Source organism: Narcine bancroftii, chromosome 4 (assembly GCF_036971445.1).
Source record: "Narcine bancroftii isolate sNarBan1 chromosome 4, sNarBan1.hap1, whole genome shotgun sequence".
Taxonomy (NCBI): domain Eukaryota; kingdom Metazoa; phylum Chordata; class Chondrichthyes; order Torpediniformes; family Narcinidae; genus Narcine; species Narcine bancroftii.
Window position 1 is genome coordinate 90769819 of NC_091472.1, and position 27976 is coordinate 90797794.

Sequence of the window (27976 nt, forward strand, 5' to 3'; positions counted from 1 at the left end):
TTTTTAAATTATTTAACTTAACCCAACTTAACCCCCTTCTAATTCTAAGCGCACGTCCATGTAATGTGTGTGTAAATTTAAGAAAGTTCTTTGGTTCACAGACCAACCTCACTTCTCATTCTTCCAAGTTCTCCGGTGGCAGGCAATTCTTATACTGTGCTCAGAATTTAACGTGTAAAGTTCACCAGGCTTTGGTACTCGAAAGGTAAATGGTTACCACTCAGGAAGGTTCTTGTAGGTTTGCAGAGATGTGTGGTTCCATGATTTCCACATCTGAGGTACCACCATTAGTCACCTCAAGCCTTGCTGATGAAACTTGTCCCATCAGGTTCTCCAGATAATAACCTCTTTCTTTCAGGCTACTACAGAGTTCCTTTCTGTTCCACTTATTCCAAGAGAAACACTAGACAGCTCATTTTCTCCTCTTGCATGGCACACAAGAGTAGTCCATCCTCCACTCTGGAGCTTCTGTTTCAGTTCCAACAGGCGTTTCCTGGCTGACACTGTTCAGTCTCCCTCTCTCTCTGAGACATGGAGACTCTCAAACTGCCAGAAAGTCCATGTGACTCTCTCGCTCTCTCTTGCAAAAAACACCTGACCTTTTCAGCAAACAGTAGAAGTCAGTCTTCTCCATATATCTGTTGTTTTTAGGTAAACAAGAACCCATTAGTGACCTTTCTGTGATCACTCCAAAACTCTGCAAAGTACCAATAGACATCATGTCTCCTGTTTGTTGCTTGAAAGACAATAGTTCATTTATTTCCACAGTTTCTGTAAAGTCACTCATAATATGAATTCTTCAGTATTTTCAAATAAGATCTGTTTTAAAGTGTGTGTATGTCACCTACTCTATCTTTTCCAATTTATTTCCCAAAAATATTCCTAAATATTCTGTAACAGTACACAAGTCAAGTTTATTGTCATTCTAATTGTACAAGTACAACCCGACAAAATAGCTTTCTCTGATCCTCAGTGCATACACACAACCACACATAACATATATACAGACAAATAATACATATGCAGGACAAGGGCAGCACCGTTGATGTAGCGGTTAGTGCAACGCCTTTACAGTGCCAGCTATCAGGACAGGGGTTTGTATCCCATGCTGTCTGAAGGAGTTTGTAATTTCTCCCCAAGTCCGTGTGGGTTTTCCCCAGGGGCTCCAGTTTCCTCCCACCATAGGAAACGTACTGGGGGTGTAAATTGGGTGGAATGGACTCGTGGGCCAAAATGGCCTGTTTCCGTATGTCTAAATTTAAATTTAATGATTATATCTATAAAATTATATGAATAAATCTCATCTTGTACAAATGAGAGTCTCAAATGGTGAGCAGTTCCTTTGATCCTTTGGTGCTGACTCTGATACTCCAGTATCTCTTCCCTGACAGGAACAGCTGAAAATTGCTTTGTGCAGGGTGGAAGGGGTCCTCAATGATTTTGTGCGCCCCCTTGTTATGGACCTTGGAAATTTTTTTTAACTGAGGACAGGATTGAACCTACTGCAGAGATTTTGATAGCTGCTAGGAGCTGTAGTAGCACTGGGCTACCCCTGATGGGGCTGTCAAAGCATGGGAACAATGCACTGGAAGTCCGTGGGTTTGCGGGAGAGTGAGCCTGCAGCTGTTAACCTCTCTCCACCGATGGGGAGAGTTGGAGGCATGTGCAGGGCAGTTTAAAAAGCCTAGTCCACTGGTTTTGAGCAGGCAGTCAGTCAGTCTGACTGTGTGTGCTCACCTGGCAGCTTCAGCAAGTGCATGCTGAGTTGCTTTGTTCACAGGTGCTAGCACTGCCATCTGGAGCTGTAGGTCAGTGTGCTCACCCAGTAGTTTCAGTGGGGAAAGGAAGACTGAGCTACTTTGACCACGGGTGCTAGCACTGTTTTTCTAACAACGGTTTGGGGAACTTTGAAACCCAGAGTGTGTGTGGGTCTGACTGGTGCTTCACCTGCTCCCTTTCAAGAGGAGGACTTCATGTGACAGTAGTCATGGAACCATTCAAGCCAGGGTGCCTAAAGGAGAGGTCTTGTGTGACTGAAGGTTACTTGTTAACCCTAAAGAGGGTTTTAAAAAGACTCGTGTGACAGAAGATCACTTGTTAACCCTAAAGAATGCTTCGGAGGAATGAACCTCATGTGGTGACCAGGAGGTCACTGTGAAATTCTCAGGTGAAGAAAGTAAAGGTGGTTGTTGCCACATTCAAAACTCAACCCAGTCTCGTGTTCCCCCAATAGGGTTGAAAGTCTATAGGGACCACGGTCATCTCGATACAGCCTCAAACTAAAAGATCAGTGGGCAAGGAAACAATAATCCCAAGCTGGCAGCAAGATCAATAAGCTAATCCTTCTTGACTGATTTGACGTGACTGACGTGGGGGTTTTGTTTTGGGAATTTTATTGATTTTTTTGGGCATTTCAGCTTGGACTCCAATGGTCTGGTTTTCCCCCCCACATATGCCGTATAATAATCTATTGTTTATATAAAGTTGCCATTAAGGCTGGTGTTCAGGTGTTAGGTTTATTGGGTTAATTCTATTATTGTTAATTTGTTAATAAATTTTGTGTTAAACTTAACCCATTCGTTTATGTGTCTCAAATGCTGCTGGGAAGTGTAACACCCTTGAGAAAACAATCCCGATAGATCATGTTGATGTGGGAGGGGGGTGGTGGTTGGGAGACTCCAGTGATCTGCTCTGCCATGCTTATGGTCCTGTGGATTGACCTCCAATCCATTTTTCTGCAGCAACCATACCACACTCTGGAGTGGCTGGGCAGGATGCTCTCAATAGAGCTCCTATAGAAAGTTGACATAATGGTGGCCAGTAGCCTTGCTGGCTTCAGTCTTCTCAGGAAGTGCAGTCGCTGTTGCACCTTCCTGACTAGTGAGGAGATGTTGAGTGTCCATGATAAGACACTAGTTCAGTGAACTCCAAGGAACTTGGTGATCTCCACTTTTACGACTACAGAGTTGTTGCTGTGTCATGGAGGGTGGTTGTTCCAGATCCTCCTGAAGTCTTTGATCATTTCCATTGTCTTGACAACATTGAGACTCAGATTGTTACTCTTGGTAAATTGCCTGAGTCCATACATGCCAGGGCTTAGGGGTTTGGGGGCTGGACAGAATACAAACTAAAGGTAGTAATTGAGACCAGGAAAAAGTTAAAGTGGTGTTATAACAGGATTTGTACCTATAACAAAGTAAATTGCAATTTACAAAGCAATTTTGACTCTGAATCAAAAGCATAATTTCAAAATTGTATTCAGTAATCTGATTGGCATCTCAAAAACACAATAATTTGCTGCTGATTTTTTATGCAAGGTTAGAGTCAGTTGTCAGTGATGTGATAAAATTGTATTTCAGACCTGACTTGCTTGAACTGAAATTGTTGTTATAATGATTGCGATTTAGTTATTAGGCACAGAAAATTGTGAACAGTGGATGTTTCAGCGAGCCATACTTTGTAGGAATCTCAGACTTTGTACAAAGCAAACAAGACAATGATGCAGATGCTGGGGGACACCCTTGTTATAAGCTTTCCTGGTATGTACTTTAACAATATGATCAAACTTCCCCAATACCCATCCATTCCCTCTGTCTCCATTGCTGTATCCAGTGGTTATAATTTATAGAACAGATCCCAGTGCTGGTTTCTTTTCTAAAATCTGTTTCTCAGTGGTGCTGTTTTCAGCATCATCTCCTCAAAACTAATCGGCAAACACCAAGACCTGGGTGTCAGGGCCCTGCTGTGCAATTGATCCTGGATTTCCTCATCTCCAGACCCCGATTAGTGCAGATTGGCAAGAAAATCTCCACGATCTCCATCAACACCAGTGCACCACAGGATTGTATATTTAGCCCCATGCTCTGCATGTTTTACACCTAAGACTGTGTGGTTTGGGTTGAAAACACCATTTACAAATTTGCTGATGGTACCATTGCAGTGGGCTGTATAAAAGGGGAGGGGGGGGGGAAATAAGTCAGCATACAGGAGAGAGATTGAAAACTTGGCTAAACGATGTGCAGTACTAAAAACAATCTCTCACTCAGTGACACAAAGACCAAGGAACTGATTCTAGACATTAGGAAAGGAAAACAAGAGGTGTAAGATCATTGGAGGATCAGAGGTGGAGAGGTTGAGCAAATCAAAATTCCTTGGAATCAGTACGTCAGAGGATCTTTTTGGACCGGACCCATCATACTAATTTCAAAGGAGGAAGTTTCAGGGGAGACAGCAGGAGTAAGAATTTTACATAGAGAGTTGTGGGCACCTGGAATGCACCTGGGTGGCGGTGGAGGCTGGAAGAATAGGGGCATTTAAGAGACTCTTAGGCATGGATGAAAGAACAATAGAGGGTTATGAGGTAAGGAGGGTTTCGTTTTTTTTTGAGGGATATATACAGAGCCCTCCATAATGTTTGGGACAAAGACAATTTTTTTCCGTTATTTGCTCCTGTGCTCCACAGATTTAAATTTACATATAATTCACACGTAATTAAAGTGCACATTCCAGAATTTATTCAAGGTTATTTGTGAACCTAACCTACAAACCCCGAGACGCCGACTAACAGGGCAAGGATAGACCATGTAGAAATTACAATACTTTTATACATAGTCCCCTCATTTCAAGGTACCATAATGTTTGGGACATTTGGCTTCATAGGTGTTTGTGAGTACAGGTACTCCCTGGCTTGTGACCTATGTGACTTGCGTCCATCCACACATACGACTGAAATTTTTTTTTAAATATAAAGAAAAAATATGAAATTTACATGGATTATGTTGTACTTGACGAACAATGACAGGGTGTGTAAGATCCAAAATGTGTGTACTTAACTTGCTATTTGGTCTCCTGGGTCTGAAGGCTGGGCGCAGCCATCTTGATTCCTGTGCACATGCATGAGTCTTCAGTTGGTTCATGCATGGTGGGTTTGCGTAGTGAAGTTTGGTTGGTAGGGTTTGCGTAGTGAAGTTTGGTTGGTACATGTGCAAGAGTTAAAGGTGTGAATTCAATATCGTTAGGGTGCTTAACTCTCGCGCATGTGCCAACTGGAAATACATGAACCCACTGCATACGGGCTAACTGCAGATTCGTGCATGCACACAGGAATCAATATGACCGCACTCAGTCTACAGACCCCAGGTGCCGACTAACAGGCAGGCATGGACCAGAATGTGGAAAGATTCACCAAGGTTGATCGACAAATTTGGAAGCTTTAAGTTGTTATTGTCAAATCTACGATGAAAAAAGATTTGATTAAAAAGTTTGCTTTAAGACTTCGGTACTCCATGGATGTGGGCAAAATTCTGACTTGTGTCCATTTCGAGAGACAACTGATCCTTCGGTCCTAATTACAGCTGTAAGTCGGGAATACCTGTACTCAGGTACGTTGATTGCTTCATTGGTGCAGGTGTAAGAGAGCTAGGCTTGCTTCTTAGTTTTTGATCACCTAGTTGCCATTATCTAACACGAAAACCAGAGTTGTGCCAATGAAAGTCAAAGAAGCCACTGAGGCTGAAAAACAAGACTAAAACAGTAAGAGACAATACCCAAACCAAAGTTAAACAGTTCTGGAACAACATTAAAATGAAAGCGTGTACTGGTGAACTCAGTAATCGCAAAGGGACTGGTATTTCAAGAAAGACCTCCACTGCTGTTGACAGAAGAAATCTCATCATAATGAAGAAAAATCCCCAAACACATATCTCACAGATCAGAAACACTCTTCAGGAGGCAGGTGTGGATATGTCAATGACAACTGTCCACAGGAGATTTCGTGAACAGAAATACATGAGACTACACTCCAAGATGCAACCATTTGCTAGCCATAGAAAGGAGAAGGTCAGATTACAGTTTGCCAAGAAGTATATTAAAAAATTCTGGAAAAAAGCCTTGTGGACAGATGAGACCAAGATTAACCTGCATCAGATTGATGGCAAGAGCAAAGTGTAGAGGTGTAAAGGAGCTGCCCAAGATCCAAAGCATACCACCTTTGCCATGGTTTGCATCTTGCAGTATAGCCTCTGTATTTCTCTTGAGGTCTTCTGTGGACAGTGACATATCCACACCTGCCTCCTGAAGAGTGTTTCTGATCTGTTGGATGTAGATTTGGAGATTTTTCTTTATTATTATGAGAATTCTGCTGTCATCAGCATTGGAGCTGTTCTTTGCCTTACCAGTCCCTTTGCGATTACTGAACTTATCAGTACACTCCTTCTTAATGATATTCCAAGCTGTTTATTTTGAAATGCTAAGGTTTGGGTAATGTCTCTTACTGTTTTATTTTTGTTTTTCAGCCTCAGAATGGCTTCTTTGATTTTAATTGGCACAACTTTGTTCCGCATGTTGAAAAATGGCAACTACAGACTCCAAAGGTGATCAAAAGTTGAGAAGCAAGTCTAGCTCTCTTATACCTGCATCAATGAAGCAATTAAACTTACCTGAGTACTCATAAAATACTCGTGAAGCCAAATGTCCCAAACATTATGGTGTCCTGTAAAGGGGAAACTATGTATAAAAAGGACTGTAATTTCTACATGATCAAACCAAAATGTATACAAATAATATTGAATAAAATCTGGAATGTTCACTTTAATGACATGAAAATTGTTTTATTAAAAATTTAAAACTGTGTAGCACTGGGGCAAATAAAGGAAAAAAGTGTCTTTGTCCCAAACATATGGAGGGCACTGTCGGCTGGCACATCATTGTGGGCTGAAGGGTCTGTGATGTGCTTTGATGTTCTATGTTCTATGGCATTGTGAAGAAAGCATGTCAGTGCCTCTATTTCCACAGAAGTTTGCGGAGGTTCGGTGTGTCATTGAGAACTTCGGCAAATTTCTATGGATGTGTAGTGGAAAGTGTGCTGTCCGGTTGCATTGTGGCCTGGTATTGGGGCACCAATACCTCTAAGTGGAAAACCCTGCAAAAGGTAGTGGACACAGCCCGGTACATCACAGGCAAAACTCTCCTCACTATCGAAAACATCTACATGGAACATTGTCATCAGAGAGCAGCAGCAATCATCAAGGATTCACACGAACCAGGACATCCTTTGTTTTTGCTGCTGCAATCAGGAAGGAGGTATAGGTGCCACAGGACTCACACCACCAGGTTCAGGAACAGTTGCTACCCCTTAGCCATCAGACTCCTGAACATCAGACTTAATCAGAGACTCATTTAAGGTCTCTTTGCATATTATTTATTACTGAATATTTATTTTTTCTGTATTTGCACAGTCAGTTTGTGTACATTTGTTTCTTTGATTGCATTTCTCTCTTCTGTATAGTTTATAGTTACTGATAAGGGAAAATTCTGCCTGGTCCACAGGAAAAATAATCTCAGGGTTTTATGTGACAATGTGTACTCTGACAATAAATTTGAACTATGAGAAATGTCTTCTGCATTCTGTTAAGAATATTACAGCCTCCCTGTGACCTAGGAATAACAATGAATATCATCTTGGGAATATGCTAATACCTACAACTATCCACATGTAATATAATGAAATACTTTACATTATGATTGCACTGTGTTTAGGGAATTCTGTTTCATTTCAACAAATAAAATGGAAGTTCATTTTTAAGTAGTTAAACTGGGAACAGATGTTCACGGGAAAAAGCACAGAAGTAATATTGAGGATATTTAGGGACTACTTGTGTAGAATTCGGGATAGGTTTGTCCCACTGAGACAGGGAAAAGATGGTAGGAAAAGGGAACCATGGTTGACAAAACCGGTGAGGTAACTAGTTAAAAGAAAGAAGGATGTATACATTAGATTTAGGAACCAGGAAACAGGAAGGGCTCATGTGTATTATATAGTAGCAAGGAAGGAATTTGAGAAAGGGCTTGAAAGAGGCATGAAAAGTCCTTGACAAGTAGGATTAAGGAGAACCCTAAATCATTCTATGTGTACATGAACAGCAGAAAGATGTTAAGAATGAAGGTGGGGCTGCTTAAGGATAAAGGATGCAACCTGTGCCTGGAGGCTGAGGAGATTGGGAAAATCCTAAATGAATACTCTACTTCAGTGCTCACCAGAGAAAAGGACCTTGATCAGGGTGAGGTAGGAATAGAACAAGCTTGTGTGCTGGACAATGTTGAGATTAGGGAAAAGGAAGTGTTGAATTGTAGCGACGGTTATACTGCTAACTGAAAGATCGCACAACCAAACGGGTTGAGTTCAGTGAGCAAAAACTGATTTATTGCAGGCTGCCTGGCTGGTCTTATACTCCCAGCCCGGATCTGGCTGAGAACCATGCTGGGGCCCCCAGACGTCACCGGGGCGTCACGTGGGTCCCCGCGCAGGCTTCTGAGCCTGGTGCCGAGGTCGGGAGGAAACCCCCGATGGTGCCATTTTGGCTGGCTGCCCCGCCGCGTGCGTGACAAGTGGGGCCAGTTATTCTTAAAAATATCAAGATTGATATGTCCCTGGGCCAGATGTGATATACCTCAGGTTGCTGTGGGAAGGATGGGAAGAGATAGCTGGGGTGTTGGCAATGATCTTTGGATCCTCCTTGACCACAAGGAAAGTGTCAGAGGATTGGAGAATGGTAAATGTTGTCTCCTTGTTTAAAAATGGTAATAGGGAGAATCCTGGAAATTAAAGACTGGCAAGTCTTACATTGGTGATGTGCAAACTATTGAAGAGGATTGTCAACATGGCTTTGTGAAGGGAAGATCATGCTTCACGAGCCTAATTGAGATTTTTGAGGAGGTTGCAAAGGAAATTGATGAAGGTAGGGCAGTAGATGTGGTCTATATGGATTTTAATAATGCATTTGACAAGATCCCCCATGAGAGACTTGTTCAGAAAGACATGAGGCATGGATCTTTGGATCCTTGGCTGTGTGGATTAAAAATTGGAAAGCAGAGACTAGTAGTTGATGGAAAGCATTCTGCCTGAAGGTCAGTGGAATTCTGCAGGGATCTGTGCCAGGAGTTTTGCTCCTTGTGATTTTTGTAAATGACCAAGATGAAGAAGTGGAAGAACAGGCCAGTAAGTTTGTGGATGATATGAAGGATGGAAGAATTGTGGATGGTGCTGAAGGTTATTGTAGGTAACAACAGGATAGAGACAGGATGCAGAGTTGGGCAGAAAAGTGGCAGATGAAGATCAATCCAGATAAATGTGAGATGATCCATTTTGGAAGAACAAAGCAGAAAGCTGAGCATAAGGTTAATGGTCGGATATTTAAGGGTGTGGATGAAGAGAAGGACCTTGGGGTTCAAATCCTTACATCTCTCAAGGTTGCCACACAGGTTGATAGGATAATTAAGAAGGAATATGGGATGCTGGACTTCACTAATAGGGGGATTACATTCAGGAGTTGAGTGGTCAAGTTGCAACTCTACAAATCTCTGGTGAGATCACATTTAGAGTATTGTCTTCAGTTCTGGTCACCTCATTATAGGAAGAATGTTGAAACTATGGAGAAGGTATGGAGATTTACCTGGATTAGAAAATAAGTCTTATGAGGCAAGGTTAGTAGAGCTGGGACTTGTCTCTTTGGAGCGAAGAAGAATGAAAGGTGACTTAATAGAGGTCTACAGGATTCTGAGAGGCATAGATATTCAGTGCCTGTTTCTCAAGGCAGGAATAGCAAACACCAGAAGATAGCTGGTGAAGAGAGGAATGTTTGGATGGGGGTGGGTGGGGGAGGAAAATCTGGTTAAGTTTTTTTTACAAAGTGTTAAGTGTGACTGGAATGCAATGCCAAGGGTGGTGACGGAGGCTGAAACATTACAGGCATTTAAGAGACTCTTAGACAGGAGCGTGGATGAAAGAAAAATAGACGGTTACGAGGTAGGAAGGCTGAAACATTACAGGCATTTAAGAGACTCTTAGTCGGAACGTGGATGAAAGAAAAATAGACGGTTACAGGGTAGGAAGGGTTTATTTTTTTTGGTAGAAATGTAAAAGTTAGCACAAAATTGAGGGCTCGATGTTCACTGAGCAAATTAATACATTTTTTAAATGACTAAATTTTATTAATTCATCTTCACTGCCATTGTTGTCTTGGCACTTTCAATTAGTTTAATAAGCTTTTTAAAATTGAATGTCAACTGCAGGGATTTCAAAGATACTGAGGTGCAAATGGATTATTTCAGGAAGAAATGGTGGCCAGTAGATGGAAATGATGAGAGGGAAGACTGGTTTGTGGTTTTGGTTGAGATTGCTAAGAGAAAATTACACCCTATCCTGCTTGGATATTGCACAAGCAGCCAAAAGATAATGGAGAGAGATGGTTGTGTGATAAAACTGAATGTCATTGGTGTTCATGAGCAACCTGAAGTTTTGTTTTCTGACAGTGCTGCAAGACTTGGCATCTAGGTATAAAAAGGAAGAGTTTAAGAATACATATTTAACAAATTTCAGAATTTTGTGAGCGTGGGGAATGGACCAAGAGTGGAGAGGGAACATAGCAAGTATAAAGAGGAAAAGGATTAGGCTGAGAAGGACTGGTAGATGATTAGCGGACCGAGGATGGTTGAACAGTGAAAGGCAGATGGACCTAGCTGGGGAAGGGGGAGACATAGAATTGGAAGACAGAGGTCAGATGACAGATGCAAGCAGACAAAAACAAAACCCAGATTTTAGGAGGGCAATGAGAGGGTGGAGACATCTAGGAGCTGATGTGAGAACACATTTACCAACATTCTCCTTCATCTATCAGACCCTTGCCCTCTCTCTGCAGATTCTGAGCATCTTCTGCACAATATGCTTTTCCACTCAATTTAGTGTCATCAGTAAACTTTGGTATGCTACACTTGGTTCACTCTTCCAAATCGTTAATGTGTAAGGTGAACAGTTGAGGGCTCAGCACCAATCCCTACAGTACTCAGCTCTCCGCTGATTTACGAGAAACACCTGTTTTTCCAGCTCTCTGCCATCTGCTCGTTAGAATGCTGTCTAAATGTGTCATTTCCAGTACCTCTAGTATCTGTTCTAGACATCCCGTAATTGCAATGTTTTTATTTTCCATTTATAATTGTTTTACATTCCTGAGTTACATTAAGAACCGATGATGATATAAAAATTGAAAAAAAAAATGCTCATGCTAGAAATCTGAAATAGGAACAGAAAATGCTGGAAAAACTCAGGTCAGATACCATCTGTGGAAAAGAAAGTCAACATTATAAATGTGATTTGTATACTTTTTATTCATTGAAATTGTTACCATAAAATGCCCTACTATTGAACAACCAATATAGCTGGAAATTGCATAATTCTCATATTGATAATACAGCTACAGTACAACTCCAATTATCCAAAACGGTTGGACCTGGCCTATGTCGGATAAGCAGTTTTTTCGGAGAACTGGGCATTTTTTTAAAACAGTAGAAACAGAAAATCACATGTAACAGGCAAACAACCAGGGAAGGCTTTTTAAGCATTAAAATAATGTTTAATTCTCACTAAAAAAAAATGCTGGCCACCGCCAATCACCAACACCTCCACACCGAGGCTCTGGTCCTGTCAGCAGACCAAGGTCCGCACTGCTGCTGGCAGCCTGACGTCCCCAGTCAATTCGGCTCCAAAATTTTTTTGGATAAATGAGGATTTCTGATTTGTTTCGGATATCCTCATTTATCTGGAAATTTAAAAACATTGGATAAATGAGGATTTCGGAGAATCCGATTTTGGATAATCGGAGTTGTACTGTACTTTTTTATAATATCAACTGGAAACATTAACCAAATGATTATATGACAAAATAGTTAATGTGTTGAATTTTAATTTTGCATTTCCCATTAAAGGGAGCAAATATTCTTCTAACAGATAATGGCCATGTGAAATTAGGTAAGAATATATCTCTTTTCAGAATAAGCAATTTGCTAATGAGTGATTGTGGTTGGCTATTGCAAATTCTTTACGCAAATTAAATTTGGCTTTTCAAGGTGGCATGGTTAACCTAGTAGTTAGCGCAACACTGTTACAATACCAGTGACTGGTGTTTGAATCTGGCGCTGTCTTTAAGGAGTTTGTACATTCTTCCCATGTCTGCGTGGGTTTCCATCGGGCTCTTCAGTTTCCTCTTATCGTCCAAAATGTACCGCAAGTGTAGGTCAATTGGATGTAATTATGCAGTGTGGATTATTGGGCTGAAAGGTTTGTTTTTGACAAATGCAAAGTTTAAAGGTTAAAGTTGATAATATAAAGAGAAGTTAGGAAAATAAGATTTTCTTAATTGTGAAGCAGATCACCAGGAAGGGCAGTGGAACAGAAATTGAAAACAGATTTTGGAAAATGTCTCAATCAATTTGGAGTAGAAAAAGGGATAGAAACAACTTTTTAATAATCTATAATGTAACAACTTTAATTTATAAATCATGTAAATACAGGAATGTTAACAAACAAAATTGGACACTGAGTGAAGTAATATCATATTGGGCCAGGTGAATAAAAGTGCTGAGGACTTTCGTAAAAGGAGATGGATAAAGATTAAGCAATGAAATTCCAGAACATGGGGTCTGAATATCTATTAGTTTTAGTTTAGGATCACCTGTTTATATTGATTGTGCAATGGGAATATTTTTGATTCACTATAACAATCTTAAAAACTTCAATTAAAAAAATAGTTTTTAATGAAGGAACTTGGATTGTAAGAGCTCTTTAAAATGTTTGTAAACTCGTCAATTGAAACCAGATGACTGGAAGGATGTTAGGTATTTTTAAGCAGGAGTTTCTCATGAGCCAAAAGCGTTCACTTTGAATTTTGTAAGTAGCTGATTCTGTAGTGTAGATTAATGTGATGGCTCATTGGGAGATATTCATTAGAACTAACTATTGATCATTAATCTTTACTGTGGTCTCACTTGTCTCACTTAATTTTCTCACGTGTTCAGGGTTGAATTTATTCTGAAAAGAATTAATTGCAATATAGAGACTGTTGAAAGTTTTTTAATGCTCTATGCTGCTTTAGGAGCAGTAAAAAGAACTGATTGTTGACAAAGATTGAAAAAGCTAAAAGTGATTCAGATGATGCACCACAATTTGTAAAATTGTACCTTTTTAACATGATGAATATTATTTGCATTTCAGCTGATTTTGGAGTTTCTGCACAGATTACTGCAACTATAGCAAAAAGGAAATCGTTTATTGGTACTCCATATTGGTAATTTGAATCATTACACACTTTAATGATTTTTTAAATTTGTGATTCTAGTGTGTATGATGCTATAGAGATTTATAAACACAATCAATGTATTAAAACGTGTAGCTGAAAATTTCTTCAATTTTCTAAATTCTGATACTGAACATTTCACTGTTTGACCTCCAATTTCTTGAACTAATTTAGGCTTTTTCCTACTTCCTGCTTCTCAAGCATCTGTGGCATGCTTTTTTTTCATAATATGGAACCAAAACAATTCTTTGGTTAGTCACCAGGTATTCGCTTTGTATAAGAATATAAGAAATAAAAAAATTTACATTAAATTTCGATTGTAATAGGCCACTTCGACCCACGAGTCCATGCTGCCCAATTTGCACCGCATTAACCTACACCCCTGGCATGTTTTTGAACAGTGGGAGGAAATCGGAGTCCCAGAGAAAACCCACGCAGATATGGGGAAAACATGCAAACTCCTTACAGACAGCGTGGGACTTGACCCTGTCCAGTCCTAATCACCGGTGTTGTAAAGGCGTTTCACTAACCACTACGCCAACGGAGCAAGAGTAGGTCAATTCAGTTCTGAACTGAAGACCACTGTCCCACTCTCTCCTCATATCCACGACTCCCATGAAATTCAATTGTCTGTTCATCTTCTTCATTTATTCTTATTTACACACACAGTGACATCTTAGACTGCAAATAGATCTAGGGAAGTCTCTTTTTTCTGTTCTGCTTACTTGGCATTCAAAATAAATCCTAATGCGTTAAAAGAAAGCAGTTTAATTTACTTGGCATCTTTCATCTCGAAGAGATTCCATCTTGCTTCACATTAAATTAATGAACTTTTAGGAATTATTAACTGTTCTAGGAATAGACTTACATTATGCTATGGGATCAGGTACCTGAACAGGCAGATGTTTTTAAAAAGATAGTTGGGTCCATTCTTTGACACAAATTGTACTTTGAAAGGACATTACTTTGCTTCTTTTTTCCATAATTTATAAGTCACATGCAATCAAACTGATCCATAAGGCTTCAGAGCAGAAGTAGGCTAATCAGTCCATTGAGTCTCCCCCGCCATTTAATCACGAGCTGATCCATTTTCTCACACAGCCCCATTGTCCGGCTTTCTCCCCATAATCTTTAATGCCCTCACTAATCAAGAATCTATTAATTTCTGCATTAAATACACCCAATGAGTTGGCCTCCACAACTGACTGTGGCAACAAATTTAGGAGATTTACCATCCTTTAGCTCAGTCGTTCTCAACCTTTTTCCACTCACATACCACTTTAAGTAAATTCTATGCCATAATTGCTTTGTGATTAGTATGGGATTGCTTAAGATGGTATGTGAGTGGGAAAGGAAGAATGAGAATCACTGCTCTAAATCAATTGCTACTAAAATATTTTGCTTGATAAAAATTGTCATTGGCCCATTTCCTTTGGAGTTATAAAACCGTGCAGATAATGAGTCAATTAGGTACGATTAAAACAGTGGTTTTCAAACTTTATTTCCACCCACATACCACCTTAAGTAATCCCTTACTAATCACAGAGCACCTATGGCATAGGGAATACTTAAAGTGGTATTGAGTGGAAAGGAAAAGGTTGTGAATCACTGCTTCAGCTAAAAAAAAAGTTCTCTGCATCTCTATTTAAATGGATGCCCTTCAATCCTGAAGTTGCCCTCTTGTCCTAGCTTCAAGGGGCTGAGTGGCCCACTAATTTGTACATATCATTCTAGGAGTGGTTTGGAGAAATTGATTACATTGGTGACTGGATTCTGTGAAAGTGAAATGACCATTCTTTGCCTGCATTGTTTCTCACGGCTCCCTTTTTCCTGAATTTATTTCAAATGCTATTTTCCACTTTCCCTTATTACCAAGGTGTCAGAAGGAGACCAAGGCTCAAATTCAACATCCAAAGGCAAAATATATTCAGTTGAACTTCTAATAATTAACTGCTGTCTGTGATAGCTGTGCCAAGTATCAGTAATTGATGTTTGTCCAGTTCTATGCAATTACGATTCTCATTATGTGAGATAAATAATGAACCATCTCTGCAGCAAGTTGTATTTGTTGTCAGCCATTTCTATTGCTGTCTCTGTAGATTTGATGTCTGTTTTCCTGAAATTTGTCCATCTGTGACATTTGGTACAAGATAATAAATGTTTCAAAATGGTATAGCTGTGCTGAAAAATCGCCGCTCCTTTGCCTGAAGTCATCATTTATTCTGTGTGAAATTAATTTTGTGAGTTGTCCTGTTAATTGAACTGGTTAATACAGAAAATAGAATTACTTATTTGATTGCTAAAATATGCATCATTACCAAAAGTGTGGAATTGAACTCATACTGTTATCTCCCTCCATAGGTGTATTTTCTTGAGGGGTAAATTTGTGAAACATGTTTTGTGATAAATATCCAACAGAAAGTGGAATTGGCTCCAGTTGTGAAATATAGATTATCTGAAATTTCAATGCTTATAGAAACACACAAAATAAGTATGATCTTTGTTCTCTAGGATGGCTCCAGAGGTTGCAGCTGTGGAGAGGAAAGGTGGATATAATCAACTGTGTGATATCTGGGCAGTTGGTATAACTGGTATTGAGCTTGCTGAACTTCAGCCACCAATGTTTGACTTGCATCCAATGAGGTAAGAACTGAAACTAGCCTTGTATTTAAGATGACAAAATATTTTCAGTAACTTGAAAATTGATTTGAAATAGACTGGTTTGAGATGTCAAAGATAATTTCATAAATTGATTATCTCTATTGAGACCAAGTTAAATAATCTCTGTTAAAAGATCTGGTGTGGCCATTTTACTAGTAATGCATTATTTAGCCAGTACTAATTACTATTAATAAAAATGAAATTTCATACATCATTTGCCATATGTAAAGCCATGATTAAGAAATAATATTTTTAAATATTGGAAATAATCAAAACTTTTGTTTTCCTATCAAAGGAAGGTGCTAGTGTACAGAAAACTGATCATTGTATCAGCTTGTGTTCCAGTATCCTGTAATTGCTCTCCACTGTTGTCTGCAGGGAAACAGGTAAAGGTGGTGGTGGTGTTGTCCACTGCAGCTGAGCCATTTACAATGGCAAATTTATGCCACTGCTGTTTCTGTTGGACTACGTTCATGTGGCATTGAAAATTTAAAAATCTGAAATGAAGAATGAGACCTCTACCATGTCATACAGCAGGGAAATTGTGTAATTAAGCACAACTGCCAATCTTAAACACAGGACATCCAGTGTTTTAAGTAGTCTCATAAATATTCCTTGTAAAATAGGATAGTTCAGTTTTTGAAAATAATAATTTAGTAACATGTTGATGTAACTTTTGCAAAGTTGAATTACTGAATGCCTGAAGCAGATCAAGGACTTAATGTCTCAACATTAATAGTTTTTCATGAGAACTGAATGAAGTTTCTGGATAATCATTTTACATACTTTAGGGAGCCAGGAAGAGAGCTATCGAGGCAAATGTGTGCAATGAAACTCCCAATAATCAGGCATGTCTAGGGCATTGCAGCTCACTTCCAAATCACCCTTTTCAGATGTTATTTTTATAGATTTTCTAGTGAACCAAGTAAGTTCGCAGGGAATGTGGGAACCAGAGCCCAGTGGATTTCAAGGAAATGTAGTAAATAGCACCCAATGAGCCAGATGCTGAACCATTGGAATTTCCAAATGGTTGGGATTGCAGATTATTCAAGTTTTATTTGAGAAAGATGGAAGGCGGGAGAAATTAAAGAAGTCACTAAGACTGAGAGTGGAAGACCAAAAGAGGTGGTAATGAGAGAATTAAAGAAACAGAAATAGGCCAAGAAATGTTGTAAATAAGAAGAAGCAGAATCATTCTCTGAAATCACAAAAGGAAAAATGCTGGAAATTTGAAATAAAACTTCATTGTTAGAAGCACTCAAAAGTTGAAATTTTTCAGCTTGAGTGGGAAGACTGTATTGAATCTTACGTGAAGATGGTATTCCTTGAACTTGCATTTAACTCAGCAAAGTAGCAGGTCAGCGATAATGCAAGAATGATATCAGTGCAGAGGCCAAAAACTACGGTAGGGTAGGGTACAATGGAGATAAACATTAAAAGATGGGCTAAGGCTTGGTGATTAAGTCTGAAGGTATTTTTCAAAGCAGTTGCCCACTGTTTAGTGACTTGTTTGTTGAGAAGATCACATTGTTAGTACTGAATGGAGGAGGAAGATGCAAGCAAATCATTATTTCATACCAATATGGTTTTCCTGGGTTGTGTAAAGGTTAAAAGGGTAGGCTATTGCAAAGGGACATGCACAGGGAAGTACATTGGAAAGAGGATATTGGTGGTGATGGAGGAGTGAGCCAAATTGCCCTGGGGAGAATGATTGTTTCAGAATGCTAATAGGTGAAGAAATATGCACGACTTCACATTGGGAGTGTTGGAAATTGTAGAGATGATCCATTGGATGTGGACGCTGTTGGGATGAAAAATGGGATCAGGAGTCTGGGTTTTTGAAAGGAGAAGGGACAAGAGCGGAATTCAGGAAACTTTCTTCTAAAGTCTCAGGTTTGCTGAGGCCATTTACAGTGAGCAAATGCAATGCAGTGGTACAATGACAAATTAACTAGTTATTGAACTATTCTGAAGTATTAAGTGACAAATTCAGCTCCCAAGTCTTCTGTATCCCTAAATTACTTATTTGATTGCTAAAATATGCATCATTACCAAAAGTGTGGAATTGAACTCATACTGTTATCTCCCTCCATAGGTGCCTTTTGCCAGAGTGCACTAAATTGACAAGTGCTCTTTGAACAGATGTATGAATCTTCATTAGTTGTGATGCACTAATTTAGTTCCCGGCCCACAAGAATTATTCCATTTGCCCCATTGTTTTTACAAGGGGTTTATAATTTACTCTGTGATGTTTGTGAGCTATGAAAAGTTACAAAATTACATAAAATTATATTCTAAATAAAATATTAATAGAATTACTTGCTCTTACATGATCTTATAGCTCATATAATGTAAACATGCATTTTTGAGATGAATATGTGGGTCTACAAATGATATATAATACTCAGAGATCAGGAATGGTCTTTCACTGCCCTGATATAAGCATGCAGCACTATTAAATGTCTGCAGCATAAAGTTAAATCCTGTGATGTAGGGGACAGCAAAACTTCACTCCCAGATGAGCTCAATGCCTTTTATACCCAATTTGACTACCAGAACAAGGAAAAACTATTGTGCACCCCCATGCCGCCTGATGATCCTTTACTGTCAGTATCTGAAGACGATGTGTGAGCTGGCTCAAGATGAGTAAATCCAAGAAAAACATCTGGACCGGACAGTGTACCGTGCTGAGTACTGAAAACCTATGCTGGCAAGTGTAGTCACAGATATCTTCAACCTCACTTCGACACCTATTTCAAACAGTCTTCAATTGTACCTGTGCCCAAGAAGAATGTGGTAACTTGCCGACTGTCAACCAGAGACACTTAGAGTGTCCTCCATAATATTTGGGACAAAGACACTTTTTTCTTTTATTTGCCCCTGTGATCCACAGTTTTAAATTTGTAATCAAACAATTCACATCAGATTAAAGTGCACATTCCAAATTTTATTCAAGGTTATTTGTATACACTTTGGTTTGACCATGTAGAAATTATAGCACCTTTTATACATAATCCTTTCATTTCAGGGCTTCATAATTTTTGGGACATAGCAATGGTATGCATATTGAAGTAGTCATGTTTAGTACTTTATTGCATATCCCTTGCATACAATGAGTGCTTGAAGTCTGTGATTCATAGACATAAGCAAGTGCAGAGTATCTCCTATGGTGATGCTTTGCCAGGCCTCTACACCCATCTTCAGCTCCTGTTTGTTTTGGGGGCTTATCCCCTTAAATTTTCTCTTAATCATGTGGAAGGCATGCTCAATTGAATGTGGGTCTGGTGACTGACTTGGCCATTCAAGAATTTTCAAGTTTTGAGCTATGAAAACCTCCTTTGTCACTTTAACAGTTTGTTTGGGATCATTGTCTTGCTGTAGGATGAAGTGCCATCCTACGAGTTTGGAAGCATTCGCTTGAACTTGTGCAGACAAAATGTTTCTATACACCTCAGAATTCATTTTTCTGCTGTCATCAACAGTTACATCATTAATGAAGATAAGTGTCCTTGTACCTGTGGTAGCCATACATGCCCAGGCCATAACACCCCTACCAACATATTTCACAGATGGGATGGTACGCTTTGGATCTTGGACAGTTCTTTTATGCCTCCACTCTTTGCTCTTACTATCATAGGTTAATCTTATGATATAGGTTAATCTTGGTCTCGTCTGTAGGCTCTTTTAAATACTTTTGGCAAACTGTAATCTGGCCATTCTGTTTTCATGGCTAACTAGTGGTTTGCATCTTCCAGTGTAGCCTCTGTATTTCTGTTCATGAAGTCTTCTGTGGACAGTAGTCATTGATGCCTCCACATCTGCCTCCCGAAAAGTGTTTCTGATCTGTCAGACAGGCACTTGGGGACTTTTCTTCATTATGATGAGAATTCTTCTGTCATCAGCAGTGGTGGTCTTCCTGGCCCACCAGTCCCTTTGTGATTACTGAGATCATCAGTACGCTCTTTATTCTTAATGTTGTTCCAAACAGTTGATGCTGGTAATTTTAAAGTTTGGGTGATGTCTCTTACTATTTTCTTCTTGTTGTTCAGCTTCATAATGGCTTCTTTGACTTTCATTGGCACAACTCTAGTCCTCATGTTGAAATATGTCAACTGCAGACTCCAAAAGCTTAGAAGCACGTCTAGCTCTCTTATTCCTGCACCAGTGAAGCAATTTAAATATACCCGAGAACTCGCAAACACCTGAAACTAAATATCCCAAACATTACGGTGCCCTGAAATGAGGGAACTATGTACAAAAAGTTCTGTAATTTCTACATGGTCAAACCAAAATGTATTCAAATAATCTTGATTAAAATCTGGAATGTGCACTTTAATTAAATGTGAATTGCTTGATGACGAATTTAAAACACTGAGCACAGGGGCAAATAAAGGAAAAATGTGACGTTGTCCAAAACATTGTGGAGGGCCCTATGTATTCACCAGTGATGGTGTTTTGAGAGGCTGGTTTTGAAGGCTGAGCAGCGAGATGGATCTGTACCAATTTGCCTACTGCAGCAACGTGTCTATGGCAGATGCCATATCATTGGCTCTCCATAAAACTCTGGGACACCTGAACAATGTAGATGCATTCATAAGATGTCCCCTATTGATTACAGCTCAGCATTCAATGCCATCATCCCCTCAAAACTGATCAGTAAACTCAAAGACCTGGGCCTCAATACCCCGTTGTGCAATTGGATCTTGGAATTCATCACCTCTGGACCCCAATCATTTTGGATGGGCAAAAACATCTCTACCATCTCCATTAGCACCAGAGCACCACGGGGCTGTATACTTAGCCCCCGCTCTACTCGCTTTATATCAATGGCTGTGTGGCTTGGCACAACAACCATGCCATATGCAAGTTTGCTGATGGTACCACAGTAGTGGGCTGTAAAAAAAAAGTTAGCATTACAGAAGGGAGATTGAAAACTTGGCTGAGTGGTGTATTTAGTGTATTTAGTGTATTTAGTGTAGGGGCAGCATGGTTTGCATAGCAGTTAGTGCCACGCTATTAAAATACCAGTGGCTCGAGTTTTAATCCGGCAGTGTTTGTAAGGAGCTTGTACATTCTTCCCCTGACCTGAATGAGTTTCCTCTGGGTGCTCCAGTTTTTTCCCACCCTTCAAAACATACTGGATTGTAGGTTAATTGGGGTATATGGGTGGCATGGGCTTATGGGCCAGAAGAGCCTGTTACTGTGCTGCATTTCTAAATTTAAACAACAACCTCTCACTCAATATCAACATGACCAAGGACAGATTGTAGACTTTCGGAAAGGAAAATTAGAGGTATATGATCCAGTAATAATTGGGGGATCAGAGCTGGAGAGGGTTAGCAACTTTAAATTCCTGCGTGTCACTATCTTAAAGGACCTGTCCTGGACCAACATATAAATGTCTATGCGAAGAAAGCACAACCACGCCTCTACTTGGTTAGGAGTCTGCAGTGATTCAGTATGACATTAGAAATCTTGGCAAACTTTTGGAGATGTGTGGTGGAAAGTGTGCTGACTGTCTGCATCTCAGACTGGCATGGGCCACCAATACTTCTGAGTGAAGAATCCTACAACATGTAGTGGACTCAGCCCAGTACATCACAGGCAGAATTTTCCCCACCATTGAGAATGTCTGTATGAAATGTCATGGGAGAGCAGCAGCAATTTTCAAGGATCCGCACCACTCAGGATTTGTTCAGTTCTCACTGCTGCCATCAGGAAGTTGTTACAGGTGCTACCAGGTTCAGGAATAGTTGGTACTCTTCAACTATCAGATTCTTGTCGTGTGCTCATTATTTATTACTGTATATTTATACATTTGCATTTCCACACTCAATTTGTTTAGTTCCTGATGAGTATAGATTACAGTTACTGGTATAGAAATGACTAAGTTGGCCTGCAGAAAAAAGAATCTTAGGATTCTGTGATGTCATGTATGTACTGTGACAATAAATTTGAACTTTGAGTTTTCTGCATCGGGGTTATGGTGGAATTCCAAAACTTTTTTATTCCCAGATAGTTATTCATTCTTGATCATTTAAAATCTTCAAAACAGAGATTGGGAAAGCGAAGAAAGGTGTAACATTTGTCGGTCATGTTCCAACTGGTGAGATACTCTTGAGGGATCGAACTCCATTTCTTGTATTCACAAACAATTTTGGAACTTATGCCAAAGAATTTTAATTAAGAGGTGCCAGATTACTTATGGAGCTTGCATACTTGGTTGAATATTCCTTGATTCATTGTATTCCTGTCCATTGATAAGTTAAAGTTTGTTCTTGATTTTTTACTTTGATGAATAAATTTTATATCACAAGCAATGACAAAATGAAAAAAAGAAATGATTTTAATAGTGGAAGTATATAGTTATGGCCAATGGCCTTTTGCCAAATGGAAAGTTAATGCTGTCATCCTTTTCTCAATATGCAGAAAGCATAATTTTGAACTAAATGGTTTCCATATTGACTTTTCCATGTTCCATTTTCTGGCTCTTCAAGCTTTTTTATCACAATGGAAGCAGAAATTGAACTGTATCCCTCTGTTGTGGTTCCTAAGGCAATTCAAAACCCTTTGGCCAATTTATTTTGGATCTGCCTCAATTGGGGGTAAATTCCTTGTGCAGAAGTATAGTTGTATTATTGAAGTTAAATGAGCAAGTATTACCTCATAAAGTAAATATTTCTTTTAATATTTGAGCTGACTCTTTCTGTTATACTTTTAAGAGAAAGCCTGAAAGTCTGCATGGCATTTGCCCCTCATTTTGAAAATGCTCCCCTCCCACTTTTTTTTCTGCCTCCACCCTCATGACTTGAATCAAATAAATTGCATATTTAACCTCTCCATATCAAGAAATGATGTATCTGAACAAAGTTATGATTTATGGCTGTTTTTTTTTATCTTAGGGCTTTGTTTTTGATGACAAAAAGCAACTTCCAGCCCCCAAAGTTGAAAGACAAGATAAAATGGTAGGTGGCATTTAATACATTTATTTATCTTTTATAGGCCTCCTATTTTCAAGTTGATTCATTACAAAATGTTGCTGTTTCAGGTCTACTAATTTTCATCAGTTTGTCAAACTGGCACTTACAAAAAATCCTAAGAAAAGACCAACTGCTGAGAAATTACTGCAGGTAAGTTTATTATGTTATGTGATGTTATTATATCTGGATTAACATTTCAGTAATTTCCTAATAATGGAATTCTGAATTATGTTTCAGCACCCATTTGTGGCACAGTCTTTGAGCCGTACACTTGCTATTGAATTGCTGGATAAATTGAACAACCCAGATCATTCCAGTTACCATGATTTTGATGATGATGATCCTGAGGTAAAATATTTTTTGGTGATCCTTGTGAATTTTTTTTGTAATTAGCAGACTAATTTGTAAGGCAATATTTGTGCAATGGGTTTAAAAAAAGTCAAAATCTGTCTTTTATGTGATTGTCGCAGCTTGATCTATTTTGAGTAATTTGAAGCTGATGTACACGTTGAATGAAAAATAGCTGTGCTTAAATTTTATCTTAATAAACACAAAATAATGTCCAAATGAAAGGGTACATGGGCTTCCAGTGCATTATGATGAAAATATTTTTAAATATGGTCATGCATGTCTGTTGAGCTGGTCAGGCAGAGGGAATGGCAAGTGGGGAAGGCTAGCCAGTGCCAATGAGATCGAGAGAGTAGTTACAGCCAGAGGGTGGAGGACACAGGCATTGAGGAGAATGGGAATTGACGGAAAGGAAGAGGGGCAAGGGAGCTGGAGCAGCAGATCATGTATGGAAACTGGCACTGGACTAAAGCATTCATTTAGAGATAAATAGAATATAGAAGCAAGGTTGTAACACTAAGGCTCTATAAGGCATTGGTCAGACTACGTTGCGACTATTGTAAATAGTTTTGGGCACAGTATCTGAAGAAGGCATAAGGAAGGGTCCAGAGGAGGTTTATGAGAATGATCCTAGAGGTGAGAGGGTTAACATTTGAAGGATGTTTGATGGATCTGGGTCTGTTTTCACTAAAGTTCAGAGGGATGAGGTGAGACCATATTGAAAATTACTGGATACTGAAAAGCCTGGACAGAGTGGACATGTATGCTTTTTACTCGTTCTGGAACATTTTCTCCTTTTTTCTGGAAGGCCTGCTGTGCAAAAAGCACCAAGATGGTAAGGAATGGGGTTATTCCAGTCCTGTCTTTTTTCCACAAAGAGACCTAGTAAAATTCCTGGAACACCTGCAGGGTAAAAGACACTTCTGGCATTCTGGGACCAGTTTGGGTGTATGTGTACTGTAATTTTTTTTTTAGTGTATTCATTGGTAAGCATTTAAACTTGGAAAAAACATGCAAGTAGGACAACAGGAAAAATCTTTTAAATAATGACACTGTTGTCCTGCTTTCTCCCACAGCCCGCTGTCCCGGCAGCCCTCTGTCCCAGTGGCCCGCTGTCCCACTGCCCCACTCTGTCCTGGCAACCTGCTGCCCTGCTCCGTCCCAGCGGTCCTCTATCCCGGCAGCCTGCTGCCCTGCTTTGTCCCAGCAGCCTGTTGTCCTGCTCTGTCCCAGTGGCCCGCTGCCCCGCTCTGTCCCGGCGGCCCACTCTGTCCTGGTGCCCGGCAGTCCACTGCCTGTTCTCTCCCACACTCTCCCAGTGATCTGCTGTCTCACTCTCTCTCGTTGGCCTACTGCCCCGCTCTGTCCCGGCCACCCACTGCCTGCTCTCTGTTGCTGTGGGCCGCTAACCCTAACTTAACCTGAACCCTAGCCCAAATCCCACATCTAGCCCTAACCCTAATGTGTGAAGATAAAGTCACCCACTATACAGAGAATAAACCTACCCCAGAACACATCAAGATGCATGACAAGTAGCGGAATGGAAGTAAAGCACTGATCTCACTTAAAGCTAGAAACAGGTACAGGGTAATGAAAGCATGGCGAACCAAAAGTGGCAGTTCAAAGTGACACAGAACTTCTGAGAGAAGAGACCAAGTGAACACAAGAGGGATGATTATCCTGCTGGCCACATTACTAACCACCTAACCCTAACTCTAGACTTGACACTAGGTCTGCCAGGTTGTGAGGGCAATCACAAAGCACAAAGATTTGACACTAGGCTTGGCAGATTGTGAGCAAGCTGGTCTGTGGACTTGTCCTCAATTTGAACAGTCTGAAGCCCACAGCCCTGCTCCCACCACCGACAGCCCACTACCAGTCCCCACAAGGTGGTATGTGAGTGGAAATAAAAAGCTTGAAATCTACGTGATAGATCAATACTTGTAGTAGATTTTCCCATGCTTTTTTATAAATTGTATGCGTATGTTTTATTAAATTGTGCATCTTCTCATGCACTTTTAGACATTGTGCATGTATGTTTTATTAAATTTTGCACGCTTTTCCCCCATGCTCTTTTATAAATTGTGCACGTGTGTTTTATTCCCACTACGATTTTCCAACGCTCTTCTATTAATTGTGTGTTAATAAAAGCAAACCCTTTGATAGCAAACCCTTGTGTCCAGAAACATCTCTCACGGACCTGACACTTTCTCAATACAACAATGACCATTGTGGGGACCGACAGCATTAATGTTGGCATTACCCATCTTTATCACCCTAATTTCAACCTCACAAAAAAGACCAATTGAATATTTTGTGCCATTTTTTGGGAAAAACAAGTGGGTCTAGCTTGCCATCAAATACTGTATGTTATACATGACACTAGACGCAGATGCTGAAGCTGTGGAGTTACACATCCCATCCCTTTTGTTTGCGGAATGCCTGCTTACTGTGTAAAAAGCCATACTGACCCAGAAAAATGCCGGCTTTGTTCATTTCAGTGTGAACAACCAAAGCCGGCTTATTTGTGGGTCTTCATTATGGAAATAACGCAGGATTTCTGTATTTAAAAAAAACAACATAATGGAGAGGATGTTTCCAGTAATGGGAAGATCCAGGACCAGAGTTTTCAGCCTCTGAATGAAATGTCTTCCTTTAGAACAGATACGAAATTGCTTCAGTCAGAGTGTGGTGAATCTGTGGGATTTGTTGCCATGTATGACTGTGGTGGCTAAGTCACTGGGTATATTTAAGCAAAGGTTGGTAAGTGCTTGATGATTAAGGGTGTCAAAGATTATCAAGAAGGCAAGGGAATGGAATTGAGAGGGAAATAAATCGGCTATAATGAAATGGTGGAGCCAAATGAATTCTACTCCTATTTCTTGTGGTGTTGTGGATTAGAGGAGGGAGGCTATCGGGGGGGGGGGGGGAGTGGGGTGGGGGGTGGGGAGGGTGTAAATGGGGGTTTGAAGGAAGTTAGCCTAAGAGAAATAGTGCAGAAAAAGTACCTGTTCACATGTGTGTGGTCATAGCTATGCATACATAGCTTCATGACATTTGTGCAGCAGACACTGTTGTAAAATCTGGCAGGATTTCTTCTCTTGGACTAAGACCCTCCTCAATTAGGACTGTGTAGTTGTTGGAGTGCAATGTCCATCCTATGTCTGGGGGTCTTTCACTCTTCAAAACTGGAATGGATACATCATCTTTGGTCCTGAGAGACTATTGAAAGAGCAGAAGCTAAACTGGGTCTCCTCTTCTATCCATTTACATGAAGCAAGCTTGGGAGGGGTGTGATGGTGGCGACCCTCTTAGTACATGATCTGAGATTTGTGTCTTGACAATAAAGCTTTTTAAGTATCTAGTAATGACTTCCAATATTTACCATCTTTTATCACCCAGTTACTCAGGTTTAATATATCATAATTCATCATTTACTCCTAATATTTTGAACACATTTTGATGAATTGCATTCAGTGTATTGAACATTATTGAATATTGAATTAATATTCAAATGAAGAAAAATAATTTTCTCTCCTTCCCCTATTTTACTAAAATTTATATCTGCGATTATATATTATACACAATTTATTTCTAGCAGTTGTTTGACCATATCAATGAAATTTTTATCTTATAAATGTACAGTAAATCTTCAACTTCAAGTTTTTAATTCTATTGTCACATCTACTGAGGTACAGTGAGAAAGTTTGTTTTGCAAGCAGCTCATCTAGTCAATCCACACATAGTGCAGCAGTAAAAACACATTACAGAGTGCAATGTCACAGAGAGAGATCAGTTAGAATGGAGCAAAAGTAACATCATTTTAGTACATGTGAAGTATTTTCAGGAGTCTAATAATGGAGGGAAAGAAACCTCTTGAATCCGGTGATGGGAAATGTGTCCAGAAATAGCCAAGAATCTCAAAACTATAATTACAATTTTTGCATCCATCTAAAAAAGATACAGACTGTATGCAGAGTATTAAAAAATAATGTCACACTCTTATTCTGATTATATTAATTACAGACCTATTTCACTAACTGGCATATCAAAGCTCATATTGGGGCAGCTACACTGGAGCTCCCAGACCTGCATTGTGAAGTGCCAATGAAATACACAGGCTGACATCAGTGTAGCATTTCTCATCCAGGACTGATGGAGCAGCTCTCGACTCCTGGATGATAATGGGCTAACTGGCCCACTTGATTGTCCATGGAGAGGTTGGCTGCAAAAGTTAGATTTCCCGTAGCTAACAAATAGTTGTTGAAACAATTGCAAAGAACACTTTTGTATAACTATTCTGATTGATTAAGTACACTGATAATGGGTAATATATTTATAAATGAGCAATTGTGAGCTATCTTTGATAAATCTTTTCCAATATCAGATTTATTGTTAATGTGTGCATTCATCAAAGTGCTCTAGTTTAATAATTATGAACCTGTTAAACCAAAGTAGAATTTTTAACTGACGAGGATGGTAAACTGTGGTATGCATTTGTATTAATAACAAATACAGGTTAGCCTGTGATTCCAACATGTTACCATGAAGCATTAGGATGTGAAAAATATAAGCCAAAACTACCAAAATAAATTTATCTGCCTGATCGCATTTGAAGAAAATAGGGTTTTTTCCCCATTAATTGAATGTTTTGGCATATATACTAGTAAACAATTAATCACATATGACTAGAGGAAACGAATTAAAACAAAGATAACACATAGAAAGATAAGAGAATGCATATGCTGGAATCTGGAGTGAAAAGCAAATTGCTGCAAGAATACCAGGTCATGCATGGTCTGTGGAGGGGAATGTACAGTTGACATTTTGGGTTGAAGTAGAAATTATGTGGCAGGTGTAAAA

The 27976-nt window shown here is 39.6% G+C and overlaps 1 protein-coding gene across 16 annotated transcripts in view; it reads left to right on the plus strand.

The window, feature by feature from the left end:
- The window catches only part of map4k3a (mitogen-activated protein kinase kinase kinase kinase 3a), a 350582-nt gene that overhangs the window by 164736 nt on the left and 157870 nt on the right, over positions 1-27976 (plus strand). For 15 of the 16 annotated variants that reach the window (XR_011355889.1, XM_069931965.1, XM_069931966.1 and 12 more), the window contains 6 exons: positions 11758-11800; positions 13043-13115; positions 15636-15767; positions 22688-22750; positions 22834-22915; positions 23003-23113. Coding sequence is in view for 15 of the 16 variants with exons in the window: in XM_069931965.1 (XP_069788066.1) it covers positions 11758-11800; positions 13043-13115; positions 15636-15767; positions 22688-22750; positions 22834-22915; positions 23003-23113 (504 nt within the window). In the remaining variant the exon portion in view is untranslated. Of the gene's footprint in view, positions 1-3521; positions 3540-11757; positions 11801-13042; positions 13116-15635; positions 15768-22687; positions 22751-22833; positions 22916-23002; positions 23114-27976 lie in introns of those variants that run through there. The other variant, XM_069931980.1, reaches the window with a different exon arrangement.